Source organism: Aotus nancymaae, unplaced genomic scaffold, assembly GCF_030222135.1.
Source record: "Aotus nancymaae isolate 86718 unplaced genomic scaffold, 86718_ANA_hifiasm-v0.15.2.pri h1tg000064l_1, whole genome shotgun sequence".
In the NCBI taxonomy this organism is placed as follows: domain Eukaryota; kingdom Metazoa; phylum Chordata; class Mammalia; order Primates; family Aotidae; genus Aotus; species Aotus nancymaae.
In genome coordinates, this window is record NW_026988479.1 from 2,776,518 (window position 1) to 2,798,899 (window position 22,382).

Genomic DNA, 22,382 nt, shown 5'->3' on the forward strand with positions numbered 1-22,382 from the left:
GGTCTTGTAAATAAAAACCTCTTAAGTGCTTCCGTGATTACTCTCAACAGCAAATTAAAGTGTCCCTATTTTGGAGACTTCTCCCAATGATTATTTGTAAACAGAAACCCTGTGTTTGACAGAGAATTCTAATAATAATGGCACATTGCCCCCTGCTGCTCACTTTATGAAAAGCATCAATATTTTGTCACGAAGATTTTTAGATTTACCATGCTTACACTATTCTTTGAAATTCATGCCTAATTCTTATTAAGACCACATCATAAGAATCCCATTATTTTTGTCTTTAAGACGTCTTATTGTTTTTATTAAAATCCCATTATTTTGTCTTTAAGACTTTAACCTGCAAATCCAGAGTTTGAACCATTCCGTAGCAAATGAGGCTCTTACCTAGAAAATCAACAAAATTTGTTGTCTGCCTCTTCTCCTATTCCTGGCTAATTCCACTGAGAATGTGCATTTATGAAGATCCCTGAGCCTACAGTAAAGTATATACGTTCTCAAGAACATATTTTAGTTTATCTTTAGTTTATACTTTTCAGTATAGGCGTCTTCCAGCCCACAGTTTTGCCTGGTAGACTTATCTCAAATTGCCCTGAGTGATTATCTTCATCTGTTTCATGAGAATTTCACAGACTCTCCATATGTCATAGAGGTGGTTATGTAGCAGCTGACAGTGTCAGGAGCTCTAATGTTGAGTAGCCCTGTCTCTAACCCTGTGCAACCTGGACTGTGAGTGCTCGTGATTCCGGGAATGCTGTCCAGTTCTGGGACACTCTGGTGGTTACAAGTCAGCCTGAACAGGAATCTCCTGAAAGGATTCATCTAGAGATGTGCAAGGCTTGCAGTCAGAGACAGCCTTGCTCCAGATTCCCAAGGCTGCAAAGCTACATTTGACTTTCCTTCTCTAGAGTGCCCTGCAGGAACATATGGCTACGGCTGTCGCCAGTTATGTGACTGTCTGAACAACTCTACCTGCGACCATATCACGGGGACCTGTTACTGCAGCCCTGGATGGAAGGGCGCAAGATGTGATCAAGGTAAAGATACTAGTAAATAATACCTCTTACCGTGTGAGCACCATCTTCCAGGCAATGTGGAGTATTTTCATTTATGTTATCTAGCATCATCTTCACCACAGTTCTAACTGGCATAATTGGTGACTGACTTAATTGCCAGATGGATCCCTTATTGTTGCTTTTTGGCAAATAAAGGGACAAAAGCTTAAAGAGGTTAATGTTCCCAAGGTCATACAGCTAATATCTAGAATATGTCACAGCTTTTATGCCAGATTTTTGTTATTCCAAAACTCATGAACTTTCTATTGGGTCTATGATTTTTTTTGGCTTTATTGAGGTGTAATTGATACACAAAAAACACACCTATTTAATGTATACAATTTAGTAAAATCCGAACTTTTTATATACCTGTGAAACCATTACCATTATAAATGAAATATTCATCACCATGAAAGTTTCCTCATGCCCCTCCCTACTTCTACCATCCCTTATGCTCCAGGCAACCACTCATCTCTTTTCTGTCACTATAGACTAGTTTTCATTTTCTGGAATTTTATAGAAATGAATTTTTACACTGTAAAATTTGGGGTCTGGCTTTGTTTACTCAGCATAATTATTTTGAAATGGAACCATGTTGTTGCACGTATCAACAGTTCAGTTCTTTTCATTGCTGAATAGTATTCCATTGTATGGATATACTATAATTTGTTTACCTATTCATGTGCTGATGGACATGTGGATTCTTTCCAGTTTGGATGTATTACTGATAAAGCTGCTATGAACAAGAGTGAATCAAGTTTTCGCATGGACATGCGCTTTCATTTCTCTTGGGTAAATACCTAGGAGTAGAATAATTGGGGTTATATGGTAGGCATATGTTTAACTTTTTGTAAAACTGGTGCCCCTGGTTTTTAACTGGGGTGTGTATCACAATGACCATAATTGTCATATGCGTGGTCCCATCTGGGAAATTCTGAGTCTGGGGTTGGGGACTCAGAAAATGCTTCTGATGGTTCTGAAGCATGCCCTCCAGAGAGCCACAGCTTCTACTGCATGTGGTAGTCCCTGGTAGGCAATAAGCAGATAGGTTATAAAAGGCTTTAGAAAACTGATACACTGTCATAGATGGAGTCAGCTTAAACTGCAGACCATGTAAATATTTACAGCATTTAACTTCACATGCTCATGATTTACATTTGACTGTCATAACAATAGAATGTGATATTTCATGATCACATCATTATTGCAAATACTCTGTAATCTCACTACATTGTCCTTGGTGGTCTGTGTTTCAGGGCAGATTGTTTTGTGAGAAGGTCCTCCAGCATTTAGAATCATAAAATCATAGGAACATTTACTTGAACTGGAAGCAGTGACATGAGAGGCCTTTTTTCTCATTTATAGATGATTAAACTGCAGCCTGAAAGCTTAAGGGAAAGTTCAGAATATCTAGGTCAATTTCTTTAGATGCCAGATTTCTTGAATCTCAACCCATGACTTTAGCAGCGTCACTTGATGGACCATAAGGAAAAACTATGTCATGTTGAATTTTGAATTTAATGAGTAAGGTATTAGGGTAATGCTATCAGGTATTATCAGGACAAATCTTTCTGTCATGGAAAATAACTTTGGATGAAAAATATCTTCTGAGGTAAAAGGCCCATTGAAATTAGCAAAAGGCTGATCCTGTTCTTAGACTAGATTTATAATGGTGTTATGCTTGCTTAGAAGGAAAATTACTCTTAGAAATGCTAAGGATAGACATAATATTTGGTTAAGCAGTTGGGACATTTAGCATTTAACTGCATAAACTCAGTGTTGAATAATAACGCAAAATAAAAATTAGGTAAATTATTACCCCAAATTAATTGCCAGTCTAAGTATTTAATCTGAAATATATAAGAAGTCTCAAACCCTACTGTTGAATTTCTTTGAGTTCAGAAAAATCCGTCTTTTTCTTCATATTTTTTAGAGACGGGGTCTTGCTATGTTGCCCAGGCTCGTCTCTAACTGCTAGGCTACATCAGTTCTCCCACCTCAGCCTCCTGAGTAGCTAAAACTACAGGCACACATCACTATGCCCAGCTTCTGTCTCTTTTTGAGGCTTACAGCAGCCTTTTTCTAGGCACGGATAGGCCAACAACATCTGACAATGAGGAATGTTTGCTTTTTCTTCCTGCTCTGCTTCCAAATTAATGTTTTATGAACTGAAAATATGCAGGCATTAGCACAGAAGGAGGTTTTTGTAAGTAGAGATCAAACATTTATCCAGTGCATTGTCATCCTTTCTCAAGCCTCTCTTCTTTTTCTAGCTGGTGTTATCATTGTTGGAAATCTGAACAGCTTAAGCCGAACCAGTACTGCTCTCCCTGCTGATTCCTACCAGATCGGGGCCATTGCGGGCATCATCATTCTTGTCCTAGTTGTTCTCTTCCTACTGGCATTGTTCATTATTTATAGACACAGGCAGAAGGGAAAGGACTCAAGCATGCCAGCAGTTACCTACACCCCTGCTATGAGGGTCATCAATGCAGATTATACCATTTCAGGTAAGACCAGAGGCAGGAGAGACATTTTGCTTCTTGAAAAATTAAATTTCATCCTGTTTCTTTAAAACTGGGTGTTGGCTCTGCTGTCCATTGTTTCTGTCAATTCTCATTGAGAGAATTGTGTGGTTGGAAAAGGTATACATTGCTAGAGGTGAGTTTTATATTTCAGCAATAGTAAATTGTCGTTCTGTGGTTTGCTATGAGGGTTTTAAAATTGAGTTCATTGTGTTTGCACTTTAGATTTAGGGAATTTCAATCTAGCCTCAAGCTTTTTTCATATGTGAGAGGGGGTGGGAAGGAAGAGAGGATAAGTTTACCAAGGTCATGGATCGGCGCGGGGCGGGGGGGGGCGGGGGCGGCAGGGGGCGGGTGTGTGTGTGGACTAGTTCTCCAGTCTCTGAACGTGGGAACTTTCTATGTGCTTCCCAGCCTCTCCCTAGGCCTACCCGAATCATTAACTAGAGGGAACCAAGTTATATCAGAAACAGCTTTTTGGTATTAGCAAGAACCAAGACAGCCCTTTAAGAAAACTCTTTTGATTTTTTTCCTGTCACAAGGCTCTATAAAATGAAAAATACATATATAATCAATTATCAGGAGAAATAACCACTTACATGGAGGAATTTAAAAGCTTAAAATCTTTATTAATATTTGGGTGATTATTGAAGGCCTTCTGGTTGGTTACATGTTTAAAACTACAAAATTCTCTGGAAATATGAGAAGTAGCTGATTTACGTAGAAGTGCATTTTCAGTGCAGAATTATTGTGTCAAGCACTCAAGTGTTTATGAAAAGTAAAGTTGCAGAGTAGCTCCAAATGATGCCTTCCCAGCGTGTACAATCCCCAAAGCAAACGGCAGTTTTCTGTGGATACTGTGAACAAAAGTTCTCTGAAAAGGAATTTGGAGGAAAGATATTTTACTCCGGTGAACAGTTTGCAAACCCAGGACTTCCAGCCAGTGTAAAGTGAAGGTGCAGTTCAGAAAACAAAGGGAAGCCTTGGGTTTTATAGCAAAAGTCCCCTCCCAGCTTCCAATCAGGTACATTTATGCAAATGAAGGCTTGAAACTGGTTTAATTCTAATTGGTCAGTGCAGCTGAGTTCTGGTTGGTTGATACAGCTGAACCCCGATTCGTTGATAAAGCTGAGCCCTGATTATTTAAGGCAGGTAAGCTCTGATTGGTTGGTTCAGCACAGCTCTGAAAGACCCAAAGATAAAAAGCTGCTGGTTTTCAGGATCTCAGAGTACAGGTGTGACCCTTAGCAAAGGCCTGCTTGACTCTATTTTAAATTTAGGCCTAGTTAGCCACTCCCGTGGATCTTAAAGGATTTGTTCTCTCAGGTTCACATTTGTTCACAAGACTTTCATACTTTTCCAAGAAGACAGTTAGGAAGGCAGCTGCCTGTTGCTCCTAGAAGCTTTGCTAAGTAGGCTGGGCAGGAGGAGATTCTGTCTAGCTTGTGATATGGAAGCAGTCCAGACATTTGTTCTGTTATTTTGATTCTCTTTTTTCACACACATTTATGAGAGCCTGCCGCCTTAACCATTTCCTTGCCTTCTTGCAGGAACCCTTCCTCACAGCAATGGTGGAAACGCTAATAGCCATTACTTCACCAATCCCAGTTACCACACACTCACCCAGTGTGCCACATCCCCTCACATCAACAACAGGGACAGGATGACTGTCACGAAGGTGAGAGGAATTGGCTCACATCTTTGAAAGTGGGCTGGGGAGGGAGGAAGGGAACCAGCATTTATTGAGGGCTGCTATTTTCCAGAGGCTGTTCTAGGTCCTTTACATATATTATCTAATTTACTCCTATAAACAGTCCTCTGGGTGTGCCTTGGGAATCTCAAGTTCACTAACGAAAGCCTGAGTAGTAGGGAGTTTAAGTCATTTCCAGACATAGCTGCCTGATAAGAAGTGAGGCAGCTGCTGTGTGAGCCAAAGTCTCTCTGTCTCTACAATCTGTACTGTTTCCATTACACCGCTTTAGAAAAACGTTTCTAATTTTTCATGAGATTTTAAAATAATGACTTATAATGACATTAACAAAAATGTAAAGACCTATAGCAGAGTCAGCCGTGGGCAAAATCTCCACGTGCCCCTCTTCTGACTGCCCGTCCTCTAGTACCCTGTCCTGGCCACCTGTGCTTTAGTAACAGCAACAGTAACACGCACTGATTTGGGCTGAACCACGTAAATCAATACTTTTGTGAGTTAGTGGTCACATAGCAACAACCTACCATTATGTGCCAAGCATTTCTAATCACTTAAAAAATACAAACTCATTTAATCTTCACACCAATCAAGAGTGATTATTACGCTGATTTTACAGATGAGGAAACTGAGTCACAGAGAGGTTGGAGACAGAGCTGTCTAGAACCCAGAGCTGCTCCTTTAATAGCACCCAATTTACCCCTGGGTCATCACCATAATGCTCTGAAATCTCAAATATCTCTTTCTTCCAATCATACCCAAATTATATTTCTAATCTCCATTGTCTAATTCCAGTGCTCTATTAGGAAAAATCAAGCTCATTAAATTAATCCAGTTGTAATTTAATTAATGCAGCTATAGGTTTTAATTATAGTGCCTCATGGTTAAATAGCACTTCACATTCTCCAGAGACTTTCCCATTAATCATTTTATTTGTTCTCATACAAATTCAGGGACGGACGCAAAGCAGATAATGTTATCCTTGTGTTTATACCTAGGAAAACTGCTCAGAGTCACCTGTGACTCATACAAACATACAATTTTTGATGGGGGAGCTTAGACTAAGAACTCACTTTTTCTTCCAATTCAAAGTTACATGTATATAAATCCAAATAAAGGTCTAATTGGCACAGGATGACAGAGTGAAATGAAGATCTTGAGGCAATTGAGGGAGTAGCTGGGACTGAAGGACATGAGCTCCTGCTAGCTTCCAAGTCCCACCAGGTTACAAGCAGTCGCCTCGGCGTCTGAGCACAGCTGTGCTGTGCTGCACTGTATTTTTTTTTTTTTTTTTTTTTTGAGACGGAGTTCCGCTCTTGTTACCCAGGCTGGAGTGCAATGGCGCGATCTCGGCTCACCGCAACCTCTGCCTCCTGGGTTCAGGCAATTCTCCTGCCTCAGCCTCCTGAGTAGCTGGGATTACAGGCACGGGCCACCGTGCCCAGCTAATTTTTTGTATTTTTAGTAGAGACGGGGTTTCGCCTTGTTGACCAGGATGGTCTCGATCTCTTGACCTCGTGATCCACCTGCCTCGGCCTCCCAAAGTGCTGGGATTACAGGCGTGAGCCACCGCGCCCGGCCTGTATTTTGTTTTTAAGTCTTTCATTGTTTATATTTTTAACAGTCAAAAAACAATCAACTGTTTGTGAATCTTAAAAATGTGAACCCTGGGAAGAGAGGCCCCGTGGGAGACTGCACTGGGACATTGCCAGCAGACTGGAAGCATGGTGGCTACCTCAACGAGCTCGGTGAGTTCTCCCAACGCATGTCCCCGGCAGCACTGTGACCTGCATGTCCCCAGCAGCACTGCGACCTGCATATCAGTCACTGAAACAGTCACAGATCTCTGTCTGTGCCATCTACTGAAAACGTGCATCAAAAAGCACAATAACAGAATTATGTCTAACACCTGTACAGGACTAACTACTGTCCCCAGGGCTTATCTATTCAACAAACATTTATTGAGTTCCTACTGTGTGCCAGGAATTGATCAAAAAGCTACTGCCTACTCGTAGCTTACATTCTAGCTCTATGCCTGTTAACTTAATTCTCACAAGTACTCTAATAGGTAGGTACTAATGTTATCACCATCTTCATGTTACAGTTGAGAAACTGAGTCATAATGAGGTTAAGTTACTTGCACAGGGCCTCATTGCCTGTGAAATGTTAGAGCTAGTATTGGAGCCTGTGAGCTTGGCTCCCAGCTGTGAACTCCTCCTTGTTCTCTTTTGAAATAGGGTATCAGGACTTGAGATCTCCTTCCCTTTCAGGTGAGAAAACAGAAATACCAACAGGAATACAGTGGATCAGTGGTTCTCAAACTTTTTGAAATCACAGGACTCCTTTACACTGTTAAAATTTATTGAGGATTCCAAAAAGCTTCTGTTGATAGGGGCTACATCTATTTATATTTATCATAGTAAATGAAATTTACTATGATAATGAAATTTAATATATAAATAAAAACAGGAAAATTAGAATAGTTATTAATTTATTTAAATTAACAATAATCATCACATTTCATGATAATGTAAATTGTGTTTTTGTGAAAAATCACTACATTTTCCAAAACCACCCAAAATTAATGAGAAAAGCAACACTACTTTACATTTTTATAAAAAATTTCCTCAATGTCTGACTTAATAGAAGATAGCTAGATTATCATATCTGCCTTTCCGTTCAGTTGGTTTGGGCCCCATACTTCATGTAGCTTCTGAAAAACTCCACTGTACATTTGAAAGATAATTAGAGTGAAAATGGCAAATAATGTTGTTGTGTTGTTATGGAAATAGTTTTGCAGCTGGGCTCAATGGCACAGGCCTATAGTCCCAGCTACTTGGGAGGCAGAGGCAGGAGAATGAGCCCAGGTGTTTGCGTCTGATCTGGATGACATAGCAAAACCCCATCTCTTAATATATATATTTATATATATATAGTTTTGATCTCATAGGCCTCCTGAAAAGGGGGAAGGAATGCTTGGTCCACACCTAAAGAACTTCTGTGATATACCATTAATTATGTGCTGCAGTTTCCAAGCCTGTACCCCATATTTTCAGAGAGGAGTTTGATGATATAGTAATTTACAGGTGTGCAGTGTCTTATGGGTAACAAATCCTTTCACGTACATTTACTTGGAGGTAGGGGCCAGAAATCCTAGCTAAATTTGAATTTCAGATAGATAAACAAATATTTTTCCATAAATATAATCACAGATATTACATGGGCTGTACACTAAAGATTATTTGTTGTTTATTTAAATTTTTAATATAACTGACCTTTGTGTGTTTTTGTTTGCTAATTTTTTGTTTTATGTTGTTTTGTTTTTGTTTTTGAGACAGTCTCACTCTGTCATCCAGGCTGTAGTGCAGTGGCACGATCTCTGCTCACTGCGACCTCTGCCTTCTGGGTTCAAGTGATTCTCCTGCCTCAGCCTCCCCAGCAGGTGGGATTCCAGATGTGCACCACCATGCCTGGCTCATTTTTGCATTTTGAGTAGAGACAGGGTTTCTGCCTGTTGGCCAGGCTGGTCTCAAACTCCTGACCTCAAGTGATCTGCCTGCCTTGACCTCCCAAAGTGCTGGGATTTCAGGCATGAGCCACTGCACTTGGCCTATTTGCTAAATTTGACAGTCCTCCTGGGTGGACACTTTTCCATGAATCTTGTTATGTAGAGGAATAAACTGGGAAGCACGGAGAGGTTAAGCCTCCTCTCTGAAATTTTATAGGACGAAAGGGGTAAAGCCGGATTTCAAAGCTGGTCTTCTGGCTGCTGCCCTTAAACACTGTTTCTTCTGTAGGAACAGTGTCAGATCCCTGTGGGAATGCCTCTTTCTATGGAATAAAAATGTTTTAGTGGTGAATACAAATTTTTAGTCATTTCCATAGTGTAGTGATTATCACGCTCACTGTACAAATTCCTTTTATCTGCATTCTATACCATTTTTATCAATAGGATGTGTATTTTCAACCACAGTAAAATTATTTATATACCAGACTCACAATATGCTTATTGGTAACATCATGTAACATTAAAGGAGACATTTTAGGAGTCTTAATTACATTTATAATTTAGCTCAAAGGAATATATGAATTAATATTTAGCAAAATACTAACCAGCACTAGTGAAAGAAAAGTCCTCTTGTTGTATCTTAGACCACTGTGAAGACTCCAGTAGATACAAAATCACTGCATTGGTCACATATAAATGTCTCAGCATTCTGGCTCAATGAGACCCAAAGGACTGAGTGTTAGGAACATAGAATCTTCGTTGGAAATTCTGGATCTTCTTGGTTTGTTCTCACTCAAGTGTAATTCTGCATTTAACATCCCTTTAAAGTTGTTGCATAGAAAAAGTTCTTCTTCACAAAGGATGGAGTCAGGCATGTTGTGGATGATAAAGCATACAGGTGTTTTAAATGATGGAATAGTTGTCATGATGGTATCTGAAAGAGCCTTGAACTAGACACAAAAAGCCCTGAGATGGCACTGGGCCAATCACTTATCCTTTCATAGTTGATTTGTTCATTTGTAAAATGGGAGTAATAACCGTGTACTGGTTCATTGTGTGAATTTAATTAAACCAAGCATTTGAAAGCCCTGCCCCAGGGATTGGTACATACAGGAGTTTATGGGGAATCCAGATTGCTCCCTCGTTAAAACAGCTCCCTGATCCTCCAAGGCAATGAAGACAGAATCTGGCAGGGGTGTCTGGCCTCAGAGCCCCAGCTCTTATTCCTTAACTTGCTATCTGCTCCATGCTGCTTCTCTCTTTCACATCTTGGAGGAAGGCTAGCCATTGCACAGCTACGATTAAAATGGACATTTAACAAGACTTTGCTATAGTCTGGGGATGGCCAAGGGTATTTGGCAAAGAGGAGCATAGACAGAGCTCCTTGATAAAGCTGTTTAGAGACCACAGACTGTGCCCTATCTTCATGGGTCCGCTTTACCATGCTCCAGAAGACCACCCTCACTTCTGACATTAGCTACAAGTTTGAGGATCACCAAGACCATCCTAAGGATCAACATTTTGCTACAAGGACTCACTGAACTCATTGAATAGGCATTTTCATGGTTATAGTTTATCGCAGCAGAAGGATACAGATTAAAATCAGCCAAGGGAGCAGACACATGGTACAGAGTTCAGGAAAGTTCAAAGCATGACTTTTGGGTCTTCTTGTCCCAGTGGAGCCATGGAAAATGCTAACTTTTTCTGGCAACAATGTGTGACCACACATGCAGAGTATGGCCAACCAGGGAAGCTCACCTTAGCCGTTGTATCCAGAGTTTTTTGGGGGCTGTCATATAGATGTGATTGACTCCCACTATGTAGACATGGTTGACCTTTAGCCTTTCCCCTCCAGAGGTGGCCATAATACCGTATGGCCCAAACCCCCCACCATAAATCACTTTGTTGCATTGTCCAGTGTAGCCCTGGGCCCCCAGGTAAACAAAAGCACTCCTATTGGGCAGGACAGTCCAAGGGCTTTGAGATCACCTCCCAGGAGCTGAGGGCAAAGGCCAGTGCTTTCTTTGGTAAGGTTAGTTCTTCATTACACACCCATTTATGCTGCCTCCCTGCATAACCCTGTGCCTTTCCCCCCAGCTGTGGGCTTGGTTAGAGTCTCCACAACCCAGATGCAAGAGAGTTTGCCCGAGAGAGGAAAATATTCCCTTTAGAGGCTGCTTCCTTCTCCACAACAGTGTGGGCTTACCCAGTGACCCCTGTAGGACCACCATCAGAACTTGAGCTTAACATCACTCTGAGATGCATGCACAGTGGCAAAGGTTTACTTAACGTTCTTGAATACTTATTTGGACTGTTCATTGCTAGTTGTTACTTTACTCTCTGCTTTTAACCTAAGTCTGTAACATTCTTATTGTATTGCATTGTATTTTAAAAGATTAGAGTCGAGGTTTTGCCATATTGCCCAGGCTGGTCTTGAACTCCTGGGCTCAAGCAATCCACCCACCTTGGCCTCCAACAGTGCTGGGATTACAGGCATAAGCCATCACACCTGGCCTGTAATATTCTTTTAAAAGATGATTGAAAATGCCATGGTGCCATACTGCCCAAAGTAATTTATAGATTCAACGCTATCCCCATCAAGCTACCTATGACCCTCTTCACAGAACTGGAAAAAAAAAAAAACCCTTAAACTTCATGTGGAACCAAAAGAGAGCCTGCATAGCCAAGACAGTCCTAAGCAAAAAGAACAAAACTGGAGGCATCATGCAACCTGACTTCAAACTATACTACAAGGCTACAGTAATCAAAACAGCATGGTACTGGTACCAAACAGAGATATAGACCAATGGAACAGAACAGAGGCCTCAGAGGCAACACCACACATCTACAACCATCTGATCTTTGACAAACCTGACAAAAGCAATGGGGAAAGGATTCCCTGTTTGTTAAATGGTGTTGGGAAAACTGGCTAGTCATGTGCAGAAAACAGAGACTGGACCCCTTCCTGACACCTGACACTAAAATTAACTCCAGATGGATTAAAGACTTAAACATAAGACCTAAGACCATAAAAACCCTAGAAGAAAATCTAGGCAAAACCATTCACGGCACAATCATAGGCAAGGACTTCATGACTAAAACACCAAAAGCATTGGCAACAAAAGCCAAAATAGACAAATGGGATCTAATTGAACTCCAGAGCTTCTGCACAGCAAAAGAAACAATCATTAGAGTGAACTGGCAACCAACGGAATGGGAAAAACTTTTTGCAATCTACCCATCTGACAAAGGGCTAATATCCAGAATCTACAAAGAATTAAAATAGATTTACAAGAAAAAAACAAACCCATTCAAAAGTGGGCAAAGGATATGAACAGACAGTTTTCAAAAGATGACATATATGAGGCCAACAAACATATGAAAAAATGCTCATCATCACTGGTCATTAGAGAAATGCAAACCAAAACTACATTGAGATACCATCTCACACCAGTTAGAATGGCGATCATTAAAAAATCTGGAGACAACAGATGCTGGAGAGGATGTGGAGAAATAGGAACACTTTTACACTGTTGGTGGGAGTGTAAATTAGTTCAACCATTGTGGAAGACAGTGTGGCACTTCCTCAAGGACTTAGAAATAGAAATTCCATTTGACCCAGCAATCCCATTATTGGGTATATATCCAAAGGATTATAAATCATTCTATTATAAAGCCACATGCACACGCATGTTCATTGCGACACTGTTTACAATAGCAAAGACCTGGAACCAACCCAAATGCTCATCGATGATAGACTGGACAAGGAAAATGTGGCACATATACACCATGGAATACTATGCAGCCATAAAGAAACAATGAGTTCATGTCCTTTGTAGGGGCATGGATGAACCTGGAAACCATCATTCTCAGCAAACTGACACAAGAACAGAAAATCAAACACCACATGTTCTCACTCAAAGGCAGGTGTTGAATAATGAGAACACATGGACACAGGGAGGGGAGTATCATACACTGGGGTCTGTTGGGGGGGGGTCTGGGGAGGGACAGCGAGGGGTAGGGAAGTTTGGGTGGGATAACATGGGAAGAAATGCCAGCTATAGGTGACAAGGGGACGGAGGCAGCAAACCACATTGCCATATATGTACCTGTGCAACAATCCTGAGTGATCTGCACATGTACCCCAGACCTAAAGTACTATATATGAAAAAGAAAATGCCATGGAGTGCTTAAGGAAAGACTGAAGCAAAGGGTAGGACTGAGTGTTACACTAATTGACACACTTCGTTTGTAAGGTGCTTCAAAGTTTACAAAGCCTTTTCGTATGCTTTCTTTTACTTAATGATGACAAAAACCCTGGAAGGCTAGAAGGCAAATTTTGTTTTCTCCATTTTAGAGATAAGAAAATAGACACTCTGAGAGTGGAACATCTTGCCCAAAGTCATATGGCCAATAAGCGATGACATCTAATTCCTTTGTCTTCTAATCTGTAGTTTTCTCCTTTGTCACAACACAGCTCCAATAGAATACTTGATTCCCATGCAGTATTAACAATGCAGTTTTGCATGGATACACCAGATAGTATAACATGGGCTAGGTAATGTCCTCTTATTTGTTTGTAATAGTATGAATTTGTGATTAAATGCTTGTATTTTATACAACATGCTTGTGACCTGATTGATATCTGTAAATGGTTGCGCGTTCTCTCAATTGTTTTCAGCATGAGCAGGGACACTCTTACTCTATTTCCCTCCCCACCTTCACCGAATAAAGGCCAGCCATTTTCAAACAAGAAAGCAGTTTTTTGTGTGTATCTAGGGTCATGCACAATTATGTCCCCATACCTGAAAAAGTCAAATTGATAAAATAAAAGCTGAATAAAGAAGGGCAAGAACTAGTACCATCTGTAAAGCGTTAGACAACAGTGTTCAAAGCTTCCAGTCTCCAGAAAACACGCTTATAGTGAAGATAATAATATAACAGAGTAATGATTATAACTATTTGAAAACCATCAGAGCCTTGAAAGAGCTGCACATAGGTGTGAAATGTAAACCCTAGTCTTGGCTGTATCCTTTCTTTCCAATGTGCAACTTGAATCAAGTATACTGATTTATCTCTGGGCCTCAGTTTCCATCCTGTTTTGACTAGCCTTTCCTGAGTCACTGTAAATGACCAGGTGAATGATCAAAGGTGTGTGTTTAATTCTAAGCATTGGGGACATCTGGGACAACTGATCTGGTGTAAAGGCTTGAAAATAGCAGCCTTGGTTGTTTGTTGAACGGGAAATCCTCTTCCAGGACCCTGGAATATTGGATGGGGTTTTTCTTCCTTTCAGTTTTCACTGGGTGTTTTTTTCTTCCTTTATCACAGGTGCTTTTGGACTTGACAGAAGCTATATGGGAAAATCCTTAAAAGGTATGGTATAAATTTGAGGAAGAAATCAGAAGCACAATTAATTCTTTTTAATCTCAAAGACTGAAATAATTTTTAAACTAGCAAGAATGGCAAGAGAAAATGTAGAATTTTTAGTGTGGTCAGTTACTACATGAAACACACAAACATGTGTGACTGACATCAAGAAAGTGACCAGAGGTGGACCTTGGCAGAGCTTAAGTCTTGAGGAACAAAAGATTCAGTTTGCTGAGGAAATACTCATATTTCCTTTGAAAGAAATATGGCTTATGGGAAGACAGAAACACATAAAGGGAAACAGCAGGGGTAATAAGGAAGGATCTGCCTGGTTACCTACTGACCAAGGTCTGCTCTTTAGGATGGGTGTGTGTGATTAGGTGCCCAGTACAGAGCTTTTACCAAGAGTCCTCCCAGCACAAATGCCTTCCCTTGTCATGATAATAGAGCCCTGGTTGGTACTCCTGGGGCCATCAACAGTTGGTTTCTTGACTGAACTCCAGCAAATTCTACTAATAAAATAGAATGTAATTGATTATATTTGAATGTGATCATAAAAATGAAATCAGATACATGATGTTGATGTCAGTACTCATCTTGGAGAGGAGCTAAAATTGCTTCACAGATGGGTCATTTTATAGTAAATTCTCTCCAAAACAAGTGAAAAACGTATAGTATTATTTTCAGTGTATAGTGTTATGAAAACCTAGCTATAAAGAAAAAAAGGAAGTTATCACGAAGAAATGATGTTGCCAATGACACAGCATTAGCTTTCCCCTCCTATTTCTCTTTACAGACCTGGGAAAGAATTCTGAATATAATTCAAGTAATTGCTCCCTAAGCAGTTCTGAAAACCCATATGCCACCATTAAAGACCCACCTGTGCTTATCCCTAAAAACTCAGAGTGTGGTTATGTGGAGATGAAATCACCGGCACGAAGAGATTCCCCATATGCAGAGATCAATAACTCAACTTTAGCCAACAAGAATGTCTATGAAGTTGGTGAGTTCTCCTAGCCATAGAAAGAACCTAGTGCTTAAGTTTTTTAAAACAAGTTTAAAGTCATTATGAATATAATAGTTGCAGATCATAGAAATCTTATTAAAAATAATGGTCGATATTTTATTTTATTTTTTGAGATGGGGTCTCTCTGCCACCCAGGTGGAGTGCAATGGCACGATCTCGGCTCACTGCAGCCTCTACCTCCTGGGCTCAAGCCATCCTCCCACTTCAGCCTCCCAAGTAGCTGAGACCACAGGCATGCACCACCACACCCAGCTAATTTTTTGTGTTTTCAGTAGAGATGGGGTTTTGCCACCATATTTTATTAATAGATGCAACCTGTGTTTATAGTGATCATATTAATTGGTGCCAAGGAAATTTTCCAGAGAAAATATCATTTAGAAAAATTTAAAGTAAATTTTCTTTATTTTTCACCTAGTCATTCATCTTTTGTTTTGTAACCATAGTGAATACTTTGGCACACATGTGGAAAGCATATGTATCATATTAGCTAATATATCTAGTTAGCCAAAACAAATGGTTCGAGTGGATTAAACAGGTGATTCCATTTCCTGGTTCATTATATTAATATATTGCATTTAGCGAGATTGAAACATTTTACTTTTAAATTTGTCCAATATAGCAGTAATATTCTCTGATGTGAATGTGTTACAAATTAATATGAATTCAATTTAAAATTGGAGTTATTTTTACTGTCTTTTACAAATACCATCTGTGAAATGATAAAACATACCACCACTACCATTGGCTAAACAATAGGGCTATAGATTTTCATTTCTCTCTCTCTGTCTCTCTTTTTGTCTCTATTTCTACATCTCTCTTAGTATTTATGATTTTAACTTTAAAATATTCTTTACTACTTGTAAATGAAGTGCCTACTTCTTTACTACTAGTAATTCATTTTATGCCAGATATGTCCCTGGGAAAAATATATAAAATAATTTATTTTTAAAGTGTTAAAACAGTTTTTTTTTTTGAGATGGAGTGTTGCTCTGTCGCCAGGCTAGAGTGCAGTGGCGCGATCTTGGCTCACTGCAGCCTCCTGAGTAGCTGGGACCACAGACGCCTGCCACCATGCCTGGCTAATTCTTTGTATTTTAGTAGAGAAAGGGTTTCACCATGTTGGCCAGGATGGTCTCAATCTCTTGACCTCATGACCTGCCTGCCTCAGCCTCCCAAAGTGTTGGGATTACAGGCGTGAGCTACTATGCCTGGCCAAGGCAGCTTTTAAAAATGGAAGTCAAAGTGAACTAAATTTATTTTTGGAAGGTCAGTAACAATTCTCCTTTAAACTGTCCTACAATCCTGCCACAGTTGGATGGGAACTGAACTGAGAGCCTGAGTCTTGAGTTCTAAAGTTGTGAACTTGTTGAGTGTTTTCCTGAACTGAATTAAGGTTTGAAAACCTCAGTCTTCTCACCTGTGGAATAGGGGCTTGGCCTACTTTATCCCCAAGGTGTTTTTCAGACAATGATTTATATCCAGGATTCTGTATATTCCCTTGATGTCTTCATCCTGATTATGTGGTCATCCTTTTGTTCTGAACAGACTGTGTTTGCTAGTTGATCCAACTACATAGAGTTGACACCCCTATGTGATTATTTTTAAAATGATGTTTTTAAAACCAGTATTTTCTTATATATATTTTTAAAAGTCCCTTTGGCGTGTTTGATATTTGCAAGAAATGCCATATTCTTTTTAAAAATGTTTCCATTGCTGATAAATTAATGAGCCCTTGGTTATGACAGAACCTACAGTGAGTGTTGTTCAAGGAGCATTCAGCAATAATGGGCATCTCACCCAGGATCCATACGACCTCCCAAAGAACAGTCACATCCCTTGTCATTATGACCTGCTGCCAGTCCGAGACAGTTCATCCTCCCCCAAGCGAGAGGACAGTGGCAGCAGCAGCAGCAGCAGCAGCAGCAGCAGTGAATGACACCAAAGGACCACTTGGTAGCCACTGGAGCCCTTTCCAGAACTACAGTTTGTTTCTTCTCCATCCTCAATTTTGCCACTTTCATGTGAATGTTAATCAACTCAGTAGGCAACTGTTGGACATGAACCAGAAAGCTCAAAGCTGAGGCTGCAATTGTTGGACATGAACCAGAAATTTCAAAGCTGAGGCTGACACTGACTTTAGATGCTTTTTGTTCAAGTGGCTTTGAAGGAGTTAGAGATGTGATTTGCCATTACTGTTAGTTTTAGAACTATACCTGTGAAGCATGACTTATTGTAAGATGTTGGCTGAAATCATGAACTTGCAGAACTCCCTCGGAGACACAGATTGCAGTGGACATTGACGTTGTTGCTTGAAAAATTAAAATTTGAGTATTTTCTTTCACATTTGCATCATAGAGCTGTACCTAGGATTGTACAGTTTACCATAAAACTTACTTCAGGAAAGTGGGAATCACTGAACATGTAGAAGAAAAGGAACATGTTGTCAAGTCCTTATTCTTAACTTTATTCAGCTGGACTCAGAATTGTAGGGATAATATGAATGCAAGAGGAAACATTCTGTCAGGTGGTATAACTGGATAGACTTTGAATATACTCTAAAAGTGGACAGAAAACTTAAACATGAAAATCTTAGATTTTGTTTAGAATGAGAAAATATATAATTAGAATTATTGTAGAAATAGTGGTAAGTATTGCAGAAGTCAATACACAAATGTTACAGGCAGAGGTGGTTTTTCTCTCTATTTGACCCTCAACAACTTCGGATCTATGACATTATTCTGATCACTGGCTCCATCATACATATTCACCACTTGAGATTCATAACATATCAGTAACTATTTCATAAAGAAATGAAATAATTTTATTTTTGACAGACTGGATGGAATGAGTGTGTAATGATTGATAAAGGTTGTAAATTTTAAGTGCAAGACGATGCTTAAGTTTTGTAAACCATTAGTAATACATGCTGTAATATAGAATTAGCAGAACATTTTGATTAATTTTTCCCTAGAAGTGACTGAAATATTTTTGTGCATATTTGAGAAAGGGCACTTTCCTTTTATTAATTGTCGATTTAGAGAAACTATGCTTAAGCTGGTCTTTTGCATTGCTAATGTGACATGTACCCCACTTTTCATTAATTTGTATTTCCATTTTTAAGTTGCATATTCTATGTTTTGTAGTGTTTGGATTGTTAATGAAAAAATATTATATGTTCATTGTTCCTTGTATTATTGTCACTCATCTTTTGATTGATAAAAATGCATTTTTCTTTTTTCTTTTGGAGGGATGAGATGAAAATATATAATTTGAATGGATTAAAATTGGTCATTACTAAAATAGTAGTAATCATAGGTGATTGGCTTATGATTGAAATAGGGATGCTTTTAAATATTCTAAAATGGAGTTCCTTTTGATCTGTTGGTTCTGAGTCTTGCTTAAACCAGGGAGAAGGGGAGCAAAAAGGAAACGTTGTTACTGCATGAGTACCACAGACTCATCTTACAAAAAAACTCTCATTATGGTGATCATAGAACTGACTGTCCGAACTGGGACACTCTTGAGAGTAAATGGAGGGCATTATTACTAATTATCCTGTAATGAGCTTAAATCTGGATGGTTCCAAGCACCCCAGACTTATCAATATCAGAATGCTGAGACAATGCAAGAAAGCCCGTTTCCCTTGTGTTGATCTACTTGACGAAGCAACGGCGCTGAAAAGCTGAATAAGGAAGCAACTTTATCAGAGTAACAGTGGTCTTCAATGTTTTAAAGACGTGAAATCCTATATGGCATTCTGTCTCAGTGAGCCAGTTAACAAAGATGTATGTGCATCCCTTCTGTAGTGCACCTAAGTCATTGTCCCTGCCAGTTATCGAGTTGGAATATCCAGTTATTTCATGTCACACGTCGGCACGTGTGATGGTGGTTTGATCAGATGGATAATACAGCAGACACACTTAGAACACTCACTCCATTGATGGCTGCTCCTTTTGAGGAACTCCAAAGTTAACTCAAGGAAATAAGGAATGACCTGGAACACGACTTAGAAACAATAGTTTTCTCCCAATAGTTAACTACTGGCTGGTTCTTGACTAGGTGATAGGCATCTGATTGAGACACGTGCGAGTCAGTAGCCATCCGGGGTCCTTTTTGGTAAGGAAAAATAAGACATTTTTCCCCTTATGTTTGAAAGATCATCTCTTCAGAGCACCACGGTCAATTTGAATTTCCCTATTATTCCCTAGAGATAGATTATAAAAAAAAACAAAACACCTGTTTCTTTTCTCATTCCACTATTAATTAAATGAAAGCTTCTGTACAAGGCAACAGCAACTTAATAGAAAACCTGGACAACGGATGTGGACTCCAAAGGGCTACCGCCGTCCCTTCCTGTGTGCTCTTTTTGACCAGTAAATCACTCCAGTTAGCTGATGTCCTGAAACGACATTTGTACCTGAGGCAATTCTTATTAGAGCTTACTCAGGACTTTTTAAACATTAGAACACACATAGCAATTTGGATGTTGTAAAACTACATGTTGTATTTGGAGAGGTCTGGTTTAGAAGGCAAAATTTTCTAGATATTTTGATATCAATTTGGGTAAAAAAAAGAATACTTTTGTTAGAATGAGAATTAAAGAGAAAACAAAAGAACCTTGGCAAAATTTTACCTCTGAAATTACAAACTTTAGGAACTTTTCCAGATATATTAAATTTAATTTGACAGTGATGTTACTTTTTATACCAAGTGAATCTATTCTCATAACCTTTGAACCTATGTTAATTTTGTACCCTATAACTAATTTTCTTTCTATTTCCTGTGGTGAAGGAATTTAGAGATACCTAGCAAAAGCCATCCATAAAATATTGTTAGCCAAACTATTATTCTTTCCTTAGAACTTGATGTATCAGAAAATTTATAAATTATTTGTATTTATATATAAGTACATCAGAACTTGCCCAAATGATAACTCATGTTTGCTTTAATAAAGAGAATATGTTATTTGTAGTTAATTATGTGATAATAAGGAACATTTTATAATTATTTACAGTGACATTAATTGCTATCCTATGATATAGTAGTAATGTTAACGGAGAGTTTAATATGTTTAGTATTATCTTTATGGAATTTATATTCGCCAATTTCAGGAAAACCAACCATGGAATTTTGTAACCGGACAGTTATAACCTGATTCAACCAAATCCATCAGCGTAATGACTGTGTGTTGTGAGAAATGCAAACAACTTTATGAAGGTGTGGTCATCTTGATTCTCAGAGAGCCACAGTAACTGCCAATTATTGAGATTTTTAAGTGGTAATACTGCAAAAGTTAAACAAGAGTATCACAATATCATTTATAATTCATGTCAATATTAGTAGTCCACTTTATGCTTAAAATAAAATCATAAAAAATTAAGTTTTAAGGTTATGTTTTTTAAAATGATGAATTTTCTGTCTCTGGGCAACATGTCTTTATTATTCAAACTGAATGTTTAAGAGGGATTCTGATCTAAAAGGCCTCACATCATGGAAGTGTACATGGATATGCAAGTGTGAATCACATGGTATGGGTGGTTGCTTGTTTATTAACTAAAGACATACAGCAAACTGCCCTTTTAGAGTCCTGTTAATATTGATGTACTAACACTGGGTCTGCTTATGCTAGTTCAGTATTTAGTCTAGGCTTCATTTTGATATGACTGAATTGTGATATATATTTTTAAAAAGAAAAAATCAAAATACATTAGGATTTACTTGGTTGTAGCAAACAAAAATGCTTTCAGTGTTGAACTATCTTTATTTTCCAAAGATGATAAACTTTCGTCATTATTAGCCTACATTGTCATTTATATCACCAAATGAGTTTATAGATTAATACAATAAACTTTCTAATAAAAATCTCTAGTGTTTCTATATCTGGTTCTGATTTTGGTTAATGAGAGAAAAAACCTTATGCTCCTATGGAAAAAAATATTTTTTTGTATGTGGCCCCATAGCACTTTACAGACACACTGAAAAAACAATATATACCATTTTATTTTATTGCATGTATATAAGCTGTCCCTTCAGCCTACTTGTTCTTGAAGGACAGAGGCAACATTTTATTCATATTTGGATCCATGGAACTCAGGTTAGTGGCTGAGAGTCAAGTCTTCTGTAACTAGCTTTAGGTTATCTTATGTTAATGCTTTCATTTATGACTAAAACATCTTTGAAACATTTGTATTATAGCACTGCAGAGTAGGGATCAAACATGGGTAAAAGATTGTATCTTCTTTCAATAGCTGTTTCTTTATTGGGGGCCTGAATGCCAAGCACAGTTGGGGATGCAGAGAAATGTAAGGTATGAGCTGTTTTCGAGTCCTTCCTTATTTAGTTGGGGGGAATAAAGCATCTGGTTAGCTGTGTGACTGTGGTTCTGTGGTTAAGTTAGCCTCTTAAGGCCTTGGTTTCTATATTACAATACCACTGGAAGTAACAGTACAATAAATTTCATGAATTTTGTGAGAATTTAATAACTTTATACATACAAAACACTTTAGTGCCTGGCATAGACTAGGCACCTAGTAAATGTTAGCTAACATTACTATTATGAAAAATTAGCTAATAACATGAAGCAATTTGCAATAACCAGATGAATGATGAGACTAATAGATCAGAAGTATTTAATGAATATTACAGAAGCTATACATTTGAATGACCATATCTGATCTATTTTTATACTAGCACAAAATTTCATACATATTTTATTTATAGAGATGTAATTTAGGAAAGCAATAATATGTTTATATCTTCCAGTAACATGTTATCTAGTTGGAATTAAGAATGCTTTTTGAACATTTGGACGTGAGTTTCTGAGGAAAATGGTGACCTGGGAACATTCTAGAGAACATGGCCATCCAGAAAAAATCAAGGTCTGGTCTTGGCAACCAGAGGGGATTCTGCATACAGGAAGGTATCAAGTCCTCGAAAGAAGGTGCCGGTTGGGGCTAAAGATGTAAATGAGAGTTAATGCAGGTGGAGAGGGTACATGATGAGAGTCAGTTGTCTTGGGTGGATACACAAAGAGAAAGGAAGGGAAAAATGTTTCTGCTGTTTGCATTATGCAGCAATGAAAGAGGCGAACTGTTCCTCAGGTGATGGCACTTAGAGGCAGTTTCCACACTGGGCTGATGTCAACCTATCTCTACTTGGACTCATGAACTGAGGCCTTCTGCCACTTACA

At 38.8% G+C, this 22,382-nt stretch overlaps 1 protein-coding gene across 1 annotated transcript in view; it reads left to right on the top strand.

Moving 5' to 3' along the window:
- MEGF10 (multiple EGF like domains 10) overlaps window positions 1-21,057 on the top strand; it is a 170,656-nt gene extending 149,599 nt beyond the window's left edge. Inside the window, exons 19-25 of the mRNA XM_012448056.3 lie at window positions 912-1,040; window positions 3,332-3,568; window positions 5,134-5,261; window positions 6,913-7,036; window positions 14,128-14,172; window positions 14,963-15,169; window positions 16,939-21,057. Coding sequence (XP_012303479.2) covers window positions 912-1,040; window positions 3,332-3,568; window positions 5,134-5,261; window positions 6,913-7,036; window positions 14,128-14,172; window positions 14,963-15,169; window positions 16,939-17,129 — 1,061 coding nt within the window. The 3' untranslated portion in view covers window positions 17,130-21,057. The remainder of the gene's footprint in view (window positions 1-911; window positions 1,041-3,331; window positions 3,569-5,133; window positions 5,262-6,912; window positions 7,037-14,127; window positions 14,173-14,962; window positions 15,170-16,938) is intronic.
- The last annotated feature ends 1,325 nt before the right edge of the window (window positions 21,058-22,382 follow it).